This window comes from Megalobrama amblycephala, linkage group LG21, assembly GCF_018812025.1.
Source record: "Megalobrama amblycephala isolate DHTTF-2021 linkage group LG21, ASM1881202v1, whole genome shotgun sequence".
Lineage (NCBI taxonomy): Eukaryota > Metazoa > Chordata > Actinopteri > Cypriniformes > Xenocyprididae > Megalobrama > Megalobrama amblycephala.
In genome coordinates, this window is record NC_063064.1 from 16,713,824 (window position 1) to 16,724,644 (window position 10,821).

General features: G+C 36.1%; 2 protein-coding genes across 18 annotated transcripts in view; one reads left to right on the forward strand and one right to left on the reverse strand.

The window, feature by feature from the left end:
• Positions 1-5,661, forward strand: part of ppfia4 (PTPRF interacting protein alpha 4) — a 131,437-nt gene extending 125,776 nt beyond the window's left edge. For 9 of the 16 annotated variants that reach the window (XM_048171893.1, XM_048171887.1, XM_048171894.1 and 6 more), the window contains 3 exons: positions 773-953; positions 1,211-1,307; positions 4,575-5,661. In XM_048171893.1, the coding sequence (XP_048027850.1) occupies positions 773-953; positions 1,211-1,272 (243 nt within the window). In that variant the 3' untranslated portion in view covers positions 1,273-1,307; positions 4,575-5,661. The remainder of the gene's footprint in view (positions 1-772; positions 954-1,210; positions 1,308-4,574) is intronic. The other 7 variants (XM_048171891.1, XM_048171897.1, XM_048171903.1 and 4 more) reach the window with 2 other exon arrangements.
• A 1,101-nt stretch (positions 5,662-6,762) lies between these two features.
• Positions 6,763-9,771, reverse strand: myog (myogenin). Of its 2 annotated transcripts, none has more exons than XM_048173438.1 (3): positions 8,690-9,771; positions 7,602-7,707; positions 6,763-7,419 (listed from the first exon to the last, which is right to left on the reverse strand). In XM_048173438.1, exons 1-3 carry the CDS (start codon positions 9,224-9,226, stop codon positions 7,301-7,303), a joined length of 762 nt encoding a protein of 253 aa, XP_048029395.1. In that variant the 5' UTR covers positions 9,227-9,771; the 3' UTR covers positions 6,763-7,300. The 2 variants fall into 2 exon arrangements, with proteins under 2 accessions (XP_048029395.1, XP_048029394.1); XM_048173437.1 differs by having other exon boundaries at positions 7,602-7,710; positions 8,690-9,770.
• Positions 9,772-10,821: the final 1,050 nt, after the last annotated feature.

Below are 10,821 nucleotides of genomic sequence, written 5' to 3' on the forward strand. Positions count from 1 at the left end.
ATATAAATATTTATTCATTTATTTTGTTTATTTTATGTGTAACATCTTTTTCAAAGTGAAACAAACATAAAATATAAATATTTATTCATTTATTTTGTTTATTTTATCAGTTACAGCTTTTTTTAAAGTGAAACAGAAACATAAAATAAAAATATTTATTCATTTATTTTGTTTATTTTATCAGTGTTACAGCTTTTTTTAAAGTGAAACATAAACATAAAATAAAAATATTTATTCATTTATTTTGTTTATTTTATCAGTGTTACAGCTTTTTGTTAAAGTGAAACAGAAACATAAAATAAAAATATTTATTCATTTTTTTTATCAGTGTAACAGCCTTTTCAGAGTGAAACAGAATCATAAAATAGAATTTTTTATATATATATATATCTGTGTAACAGGTTTTTCTAAATGAAACTAGAATTTTTAGTCTATTGTATATGTATAACAGCTTTTTCTATAAAGCTTATAAATGCATATTTCATAATAAAACATGTGAAATAGTTTGAAACGTGATTATAAAATGGCAGATAGTTGCTTTTACATTTGTGAGCTGGGAGTGCTTGTCTGCAGCCAGACCCTTCTGCAGAAATAGCCAGGAATGCGCTGCTCATCATTAAAATGACATTTGTTGCTCGTAGAATGAGGAAATTAGCTAATGCTTTTATATCATTGTGCTGTCATATTCATTCTATGTTGCCAGAATTTGAAATAATACGGATGTTGGTGCAACATCTGAACCCAGTTGTTATGATGTCATCCTTTTTAACAGTGTGATGACAAGTCATTCCGAAGGTCTCCATCGTGGCGTAAGCGCTTCAGGCCGAGGGACGGCCAGGGTCTGGGTATGATGCCAGGGTCCATAGAGACTCTTCCCGCTGGCTTCCGCCTCAACACCATGTCCATTCCTCACTCCATGGCTGCTGTGCCCAAGAAACAGCTGCAACCAGAAGGTAGAAAGGGGGGCAGGGTGTTATACAAGGGTGAAATGAGTTCAGCACGTTGCTTTTTAATGATTGCAGTACAGTACTAACAAGTAATGCCTTCTCTAACTCTTTTACAGTATATCATATGACACTAATTGCAAAACATGTATGCATATTGACTGTGAAAGCATGTGTTAAAAGTAACTAATATAAATGGCACAGGTCGGGGGTTCTTCAGTTTGTGTCATTGCATGTTTTCTCCCCTCTGTGTCTCTGTGGTTCAGCAGCCGGTCCTCCGGCCCCGCAGAGACTAGACCCCTCAGCTGTCAGGACTTACTCCTGCTAACTTGCTTTTACTAATCACTGCACTCACACTAACAGGTAAGCTGTTCACTTCAGCCTCTCATCTATAAACTCTGGTGGCTCAGTAAGAGATGTTTAACACCATCTCCTAACCAGATGCGATGCGATAAGATTCCAGCGTCAAGCAATTTGTCTGTCCCTACTAGACATGGCATGACTACAAGAAATCAATCAAAAATTGCACTGCACTCGCAGCAAAATGAACAAGTACATAATCAAATTCATAAATATTACACCATTTTATCATTGTTAAAAATACATACCGAGTGACTGAGGCAATCTTTGTCATAGAATACACCTGTTTGTTCGCACAGTTTTAACATTCTTGTTTCCTTTCATTTATTTTCAAGATCTGAGCTGAATTATCCATTGTCACTTTCAGAGTGACTATAAAGGTCCCACCAAATTATATTCAAACTCACCATTAATAAAGCACATAATCAGTACCTGAGATTATCATTGTTCTAGCAGCGACGTCTCAGAAAAATAGAACCGTTGAGTATTACCGTTGCAGCTGGTTAGGTAAAAACTCTGATTAACATGGAAAAGATACCTTTTTCCGCACGTCGCAGTGTCACATCGCATCTAGTTAGGTAATGATGCTCAGATTTGTTGCTTGGCTTGTGCTTGAATTCAAAACATAAACTAGCAAAGTAGTGTGAACTCCTATACAACAGCATTGAATGAAAGTTTAAAATGAAAGTTCATATAATTATATAATTGTCATGGATTATATGAACATGTGAACTAATGACCTTTTCTGTCTTTACATGATTTAATCAAGTACATATTTAATTTGTGTGTTAGGGCATTAAAATGTGTCACATTTTATGATTATAATTTTATAAATATGGCTCTTAAATTGTTAAAGTGTTGTTCTGGGTTTGATACAAGTTATGCTCAATTGTCAGAATTTGTAGCATAATGTTGGAAAACTATTTCAAAGCAGAGGTTGCAGTTAGAGTAGGGGGCTGTTCACACAGAACACTTTTTCATTCCACTGTGCTGCATTTCCATTGTTTTTCTATATAAACATGCTCTAGGCCCTGTTTACACCTGGTATTAACATGCTTTTGGGTGATTGGATCACAAGTGGATGACGCTAAATACAGGTGTAAATGAGGTGTAAAAGTTTTGAGCTTGACCACTTTCAACCACTTCCAGAGGTAGTCGAAAACGCATTTGACCGGATTGCTTTCGTAGTGTAGATGCGGATCATGTGGTCGAATGCTTTCGAACAGCCACAAAAGACTGCCTACCTAATGCGTAAGGATTATGGGAAGCATGTCAACTAGAGGGGATTTGAACTTTGTAGGCTGAAGACCCAAGTTTGGTTTGAAGACGAAAAAACATACCAAGCACAATGTTCTCTCACCATTCCTGATTTAATATGTAAATTGCGCAAGCTTATTTTCTCCATTAGATCAAAAGATCTGAAAAAAAAAAAAAACATTTACCTGCCCATAGACCCTTCCCTTGAAGAAATCAGGACAGAAGTGGTTGAAAGTGGACAAAAGAGACATATTAAAACACCAGGTGTAAATGGGCATGTTTCTCCATCGTCTACTTGTGATCCAAAACGCATCTTAATTCCAGGTGTAAACAGGGCCATAGATGTTGCGCTCGTGTCTCACATCTTTTGCACCGTCTCGCGGAATGCAAGCACTCAAGTTAAAAGACTTTCAACCTTAAAAAAAGCAGACCTTGCTTTTTTTTATTCTACTGCCTGCCATCTCACATTTTTGAAACGCAAAACTCGTTTTGTGTGAAAGGGCCCAAATACACTAATTGGTTATTCACACAGAATGCATTTTTGCACTCCACTGCACTGCTTTACCATTGTGTTTCTATGTAAACGCACGACATTGACTACCCATATTGACAGTTTGACTGTTACCCTTGCGTCTTTTGCAGTATCTGCCGCATCGCACATAAAAAAAATGTTTAAGAGAATAAACATGTTGTTTAACTTTTTACATTTACATTAAAAATGCATCTCTAGAAATTGCGTCATTCCATTACCCTGCAAATGCAAAAACATGCATTGTCTGAATGGCCCCTAACACACTTAGGGCAGTTCATACACGCATGTATTTTTGCATTCCACTGTGCTGCTTTCCATTTTTTATATATGTAAACAAACAGACATGTGACCTTTTATCTTTTGTTGCATCTTGCATATGACACAGCATTCTGAAAATGTGGTGTCCAACTTTTAAAAAAAACACTTCTCTTTTTTTTTTTTCCACTTCCCTCCATCTCACATTTTGCATGCATTTTGTGTATATAACCCCTTATTTATGACATATTTACATTAATACCAACATGCAGATGGTTTAAAAGATGAATGTTAAAGGATTAGTCCACTTTTAAATAAACTTTTCCTGATAATTTACTCACCCCTATGTCATCCAAGATGTTCATGTCTTTCTTTCTTCAGTCGAAAAGAAATTAAAGCTTTTGATGAAAACATTCCAGGATTATTCTCCTTATTACTATAAAGTAGACTTCAATGGGCACCAAACAGTTGAAGGTCATAATTACAGGTCAAAAATTTGAGCTAATTGTTATATACTATTGAACTAGCATATTGCATATAAAAATTAGTTCAAACTTTGACCTGTGGAGGGCAGTAATACGCTTAGCAGCGTCTACACTGCTAGAATTCTAATAGAGGAGAAGAAGAAGAGAGCTAGTTCAAGATGAACATTTCTGGTTAAAACTTATATAATTTTCAATTTTTTTCAGAAAATGAGCGATGGTTTCACTAGATAAGACCCTTATTTCTCATCTGGGATCATGTTGAACAATTTGAAGCTGCAGTGAAACTAATTATGACCTTCAACTGTTTGGTGCCCATTGAAGTCCATTATAAGGAGAATAATCCTGGAATGTTTTCATCAAAAGCTTTAATTTCTTTTTGACTGAAGAAAGAAAGACACAGACATCTTGGATGACATGGGGGTGAGTAAATTATCAGGAAAAGTTTATTTAAAAGTGGACTAATCCTTTAAGTTGATAATTTTTTTAAAGCGTGAAAGAATTCTTCCGTAAAATGACTTCTATTTACTCGTCGGTGACATGATAATTTGTAGGTGTTGCCAGTACACCAACAGAGGCATGACATCAGGTAAAGAAGTAGCTGACAGCTTGTGTTTATACTGTCTCTGACTGCTTTTTTTATCACCTGACATGCTCAAACCCGGAACAAACTGTTTTTAAGACCTCAAAAATATAATTTTGATGAATTTTTTTGTGGTTTTTATCTTCTCATTTCCCTGCCAGTGCATTCCCACTACCTGTACGGACACAAGCTTGCGGCCTTTCGAGAATGAAATATGCCAAAATCTGGGGACACCTTGAAAAGATGAGGGAAGGGTTAACCTCCGCCCCTCCCCTGTTCTGAACCACACCAGAGCTTTCTTGGACACCGTGCAATAGAGGGGGACAGAAAGACGAATTTTGAACTCTTGAGCGCGTGAAACGCATTGCAGCCGTAAAGGAGAAATCTCGTCATATCAGTCGTTTCCCAGTAATCCCGGTTATATAGTCTTTGTGGTGGTCGTACTTAACTGGTGTACTTGACCCTGTAGTCTGTCAGTGCTAGTCTGCTCCTTTGGGTGTGCCATTGGCATTTTACTGTATAAGGCTTTCTTCCCTTTGGTTATGCAAACTATTAATCAACGTCTATGTATATATGAAAAACAGAAAATTATGCTATTATGTTTTTTATGGAAATATATATCAGACTTGTATATCGAGATGAATATATCATTATTATATGAATTTTAAAGTCTCAGTTGTGACTGTTTCCTGTCGGTTAGACAGCTTCGTCTGCTAGAAAGGGTGTTACACTTGTAGTCGGTGTCTTACACCAGTGGTGACTGGAGAAACGTGCGTTTGTGTTCACATCAGCAGTGCTTATCCACGTAGAATTTCGGTCCACGCGCTTCCGGGACATTGAGATCGTATGAAGCCATGATGCTAAATATTGTCAAGCATCAGAGAAAGCAATAGACTTCAGTTCACTTAGCATCAGGAGAAAAAAAAAAACAAAAAAAAAAGATTTCCAGCACGTAGGACCTGCAAACGAACATATGATCTCTTTTGGTGCCGCCACTTGAAATTGAACCACCATGGGAGCAAATGTTTCTTGAGCAACCCTACCAAACCAGTTATGAGCGCGTTGGGCATTTCTTCATTTTTTTAAGACAGTATTTTCTGTATAATTCACAGGATGTATCGTGCTATTGTGGCAGCTACTGTACTGTGTGTGAAAACGTGTGTATGTGTATTTTAAGTGTTACACAATGCTGACAAATCATGTTCTTACTTTAAGAAGTGCTCTCTATTAAAAAAAGTATTAATATAAGTGACTGTTTTTTCATTTTATACACAAAAAAATCATCGTTCTTAATATCATTTTAAATGAATGAATGATGATTAAGTCTTGTTTGTGCTGTGTGGGTCACTGTTGGCATTGGGGCGTCTGGTGGAGCATGCATGCCACTTAACTTGACAATCACTGTAGCATCTATTGCCTCTCTTTTTCGCTCTCAATCGTCATTATCACAGATCTAAAGGAATATATCACCACTCAAACACTTGAACTTGAAATCCTGTGGTGTGCTGCTCTTTTTTTAAGCCTCGGTCTGCCAATTGTGCCTAGCCTCTCACAGCCAATTTAGTTGTTTCTGCTTCATTTTAAATGCCTCTTTAATGTTCAGCACGCTCGCTGAATATCTATTTGATCCTTTAGTGGCTTGCTAAAAAAAAATGCCTTGACGAGGACCAAGCGTTAGTACAATGCCGAGACGTTTCCCTGATGCGACAGTGGTGGAGTAACTGAAGCCTCTTGCTTTGCAGCGTGTTCTTCTGTGATGGTCGTTTTTACGCTAATTTGTTTCTGTAGCTCTTGACAGTAATGTGAACTGTAAAACAGGTGCAGGTCTCTCTCTCTCTCTTTCTCTCTCTCTCTCTCTCTCTCTCTCTCTCTAGCTCTTTCTCTTTTGTGTGCATGTCAGGTTTAATGTGTGTGTAAATAGCTGATTTATGTATATAATTCTGTATAGAGTAGATGCAGATTCCACATAAAGCATGTGGTTGAACAAGTGAGAATTTTTCTTTTAATGTGATATTTGTTTTGGTACTGGGTTTTTTTTTTTTTGTTTTTTTTTTTTTTTCACTTTAAATGTAAAAAGCTGTCACAAATAAAAAATTATATATGAATATATAAAATAAATATTTACCTTATGTATTATAAATCATTTTATGGATTTTTGGGTTGTTGTTTTTTTTTTTGTTTTGTTTTGTTTTTGTTTTGTTTTTTGCACACAAGCCTAAACTGAAGCATATTTTAGCGATGGATGGGAAAGTACTTTCCAACAAAAAGATAAATTTGATAATCAAATCAGCCAAAGAAAGAAGGAAATGGTCTTTTAGAGGACGGAGAATAGGATTAGAAATCAGTATATACAAATACACAACAATCTTTATTATAAAAGTCCAAATAAGTTATTCCAAACACACAGAAAAAATACAAAATAAAATAACAAAACCACTCTGTAGAAAATAGGAACATATTTACATGACTGGCATTCGGAACTAGTTTAAATTAAGCAGAAATTGGTCAAAACCAGAAGTAAAACATTGGACCCACAAATGTTTTTGTTGGTAAGCATAAAGCACACACAAAGAGAATGAAAAAATAAAGGAATTGAGAGGAAAAAAAAGGACAAATTATGAAAATATGATTTACCCAGCCTGACTGTCTTAAGTTTCAGCAGGAATTAGGCTGATCTGAAATTCGTTCTTATTCCACAATCTCTTCCATAGAGATAAGAAACATTTGGAAATATAATCATATGGACCTCAAGATTTGTCTGGAAATTAAGCCCCCAAGGCTTTTATGACTTTTTAAAAGGTTCTTCATTCACCTTGGGTGTCATAGATAGTGCTGTTATGGTCGGTGAAAGGTGATCTGAACATAACGGTAGGTTCACCCTCCTCATTTATTTGCTTATGTCCACTGTATAGGGCACCGGAGTCACCTCTGTTCCTGTAATGCTGTCCACAATAGAGGTCAGAGACCTCAGGTTGGTCTGCTCTGAGGAGTCGTCATTCAGGAGATCTGAGGAAATTACAGTAGAAAACACTGTCACATGTTTGCCAGGCAAGTCATTCAAACCTCAAAAATAAGAAAATTTGTAGCTTTGACAATACGGTTTGTAATAAGTTTTCTTGACGCATTATTTGTGTTAAATTGATCCTTCATATTTGTCAGGCTAGTTAGTGTAGGTGTGGTGGTCTTACCCTCGTGGGTGGAGCTGTAGATGGGGGCGCAGTGCTCTGACGCACTGCTCCACTCTGGACTGCTGGAGCAGGTGCTGCCAGAGCCCTGCTCGCTGGAGGACGACACCTGCTACACACAAACACACACACACTACTGTCAGTCACATCACCAGCTACCACACCCAACACCCTCACAACCATCATAATCAAGCCACACGGCAACCTATTATCTGCCTTTACACGTTTGATTGAACATTTTGGTCACACTTCTGGCTATTAACCACATCTTTTGCCCCAGTAAACTCCTAATTACTGCTTATTAATAGTTAGTAAGGTAGTTATTAAGTTTAGGTATTGAGTAGGATTAAGGGATGTAGAATATGGTCATGCAGAATAAGGCATTAATATGTGCTTTATAAGTATTAATAAACAACCAATATCCTAGTAATATGCATGCTAATAAGAAACTAGTTACTAGTAAGAATTAGACCCTAAACTAAAATGTTACCAACATTTTATATAGGCGTTTTCGTGTTTTTAAAAGTTGAAACATGCAAACTACTGACTTAATTTTTATAATATTTAATGCACATAAAATGTATTTTTTAAATTAATTTTTCAATTTTAACTTTTATTTTAATTGTTCTTTTTTGCAATGCATGCTGCGTTCAAGGTTGTATTTAGTCTTTGATTTAAAATTTTTGAATTTATTTTTTATTTTAATTTAAATTTAAAAAAAAACTATTTATTTATTGCAATGCATGCTACATTTAAGGCTGTATTTAGCCTTCAATTTAAAATGCAATTTATTATTTTTTATTTACATTTTTATTTTTATTTTTTGTTGTAATGCATACAGCTTTAAGAGCTCTTTTTTTAGAGAAAGGTCTTTTAATTTTACACAATAGAAAAATCAGTTAATTAAATGCCCTCTAAACTACAATGTCAAAAGAGTCTCCACTTAATTAATATGAAGCGTTTTCCAATAACTTTTGCTTTGGGGAAAAAAAAAAAAATCAGGTTTTGGAAGTACGGTCCTGCTTGACAGCTCAGAAGTCAATGAAAAAGCCCACCATACACCTGCCCCTGATCCCCTGAGCTTCACTCACCCCTTGAGGAGCTGCGGCTCTGTAATGCAGGTTTCCTTGCTCATGTTCCTGCTGGTTGAGGGAGCTGACCAACGCTTGGAGTCTCTCAATGTACTGGATGGCGCTGCGCAGGATTTCCACCTTAGGCAGCCTCTGGTTGGGATTCATGAGCGTGCTCCTCTTAAGAGCCTCAAAGGCCTCGTTGACCTTTTTCAACCTCCTCTTCTCCCTCAAAGTGGCGGCTTTCCGTCGATCCATGGTCACCGACTTACGCTTACACACCTTGCAGGCCCAAGGCAGACACTGACCCGGACAGTGCTGCTGCTCCTGGTGAGGAGACATGGACAGACCGAGGCTAGATGATGGAGACGGTTTGTCCTCCAACCCCACTCCGTTGGACAGCAGCCGTCCATCTCCACACAAGCCCATCATGGAACTTCTGTCTTGATATCCTGCTTGGTCAAAGCCTCCTGTCAGCCTGGTTTGGAAGAAGTTATCGCCGCCTTCGTAAAAACGCTGGTCTGCGAAGAAGTAGGGGTTGGTCTCAAAAAGCTCCATGTCTTGCTGGAATTAGAGTCCACCGGCTCTGCTGTGTCTTCTCTGAAAGTGTTATAGGTCCTTTACGGTCCTTGCGAGCGTGTGTGGGTGTTTCCCCCGGAGCTGAGCTCGTGCTGAAGAAGATCTGTGGACGACAACTGCTCCACACCAACTGCAGTGGTGGCATTTAAACTCTCTGCCTGGTGTTAGATCAGTAGGTTAAATATAGCCAGGGCTCTGAGAAACCTGACCCTGCGTTTAGCTGTTGCCACACATCTAAACTTTACATCTCTTTTCATTCCCCAATCTTCTGGGGATTTGGGACCGGTTTGCTTCAAGAACGGCGTCAGGCCGCTGTTGAAAGTCCAGGAACATGATCTGGGTGCTGTGGAAATCAAACAGACTACAGGAGATATGAAAGATCCACTATGGCTCCTTAATTAACTGATCTAAATCCTTGTCAGACAGTATCACCCTTATCACTTTTATGTATTATTAACAGTTCATTGTTTCTATAGCTTGGCTGGAGAAATTCCTTATTGACAGTGTCTGTTTGGGAAAAGAAGATAAATGGGAAACTTTAGAAAATCCTCTGGTTTTATTTTTATTTTTGTTTCAGAGACAATAAATGCAATTAATATAACTGCAAATATAATCAAAATATGATAAATAATATTGTAAAAATAGAATAATAAGTAGAATATATTAATATATAACAATAAATGTAAAAAAAAATGCAACAATATTAATTAGTGTTATATATAATATATTACTGTAAATTTTCTGGTTTATATATAAACTAAAACTGGTGAATTTACAGTTTCCAGTTTAACTGCTGACCATTTTCTTTCCAATCAGCAATAATTTTTAATAATAATAATAATAATAATAAATGCATTTTAATATATTATAAAACATAATATAATAATAATAATATATTATTATTAATATTATTAATATAATAATGTTAAGAATATATAATAATACTACTACTGCTAATAATAATAATAATATATTATTATATAAAATGATAATCTCAATCTTATTATAATTTGCTGTAAATAATAATAATGATAATAAATACTAAATTTTTATATATTATAAAATATATTATAGGAACAATAAAAGAAAATTGAAATATTTTAAATTATATTCAATCTTTGTCCAATTAACTCATAATTTGCTGTTAATAATAATAATAAATATTATTTTAATATAGAACAAAATAGAATTAATAAATACATTGATATTTTGAATATTTAAAATGATTATGTTCACAATCCTTGTCCTTTTAACACTTTTTATTCTTTTTCTTTATTCATGTTTCTTTTGAAATCTTTGTGGTAGCTACTGTGTCTATACGTTTACCTGTAATGTCTGTCATTGGTAGACCTTCTTTGTCCCTGACCCCAAAAAGTGAGGTAGGCTCTCCGGACGTTGGAAATCCCTAATGGGCTTGTCTGGGCTCACAGCTCACATGCTAATTCGGAAGAGCTTCCGCTATGTTCCCTAATGAATCCACAGGCTTATTTATGGTTACTGACACACCACAGCTATTCGGTTCGTGTAGTACATGGTGAAGGGTTTTTTTTCACTATGATATTTTCCCTGAGTGA

Excerpts from the sequence above, each read along its gene's own strand:
- myog (XM_048173437.1), bottom strand. The coding sequence starts at position 9,226 with ATGGAGCTTTTTGAGACCAACCCCTACTTCTTCGCAGACCAGCGTTTT. Across the intron at positions 7,711-8,689 it reads GAGCCGCAGCTCCTCAAGGG|CAGGTGTCGTCCTCCAGCGA; the intron begins GTGAGTGAAGCT and ends GTTTGTGTGTAG. Across the intron at positions 7,420-7,601 it reads CTACAGCTCCACCCACGAGG|ATCTCCTGAATGACGACTCC; the intron begins GTAAGACCACCA and ends TAATTTCCTCAG.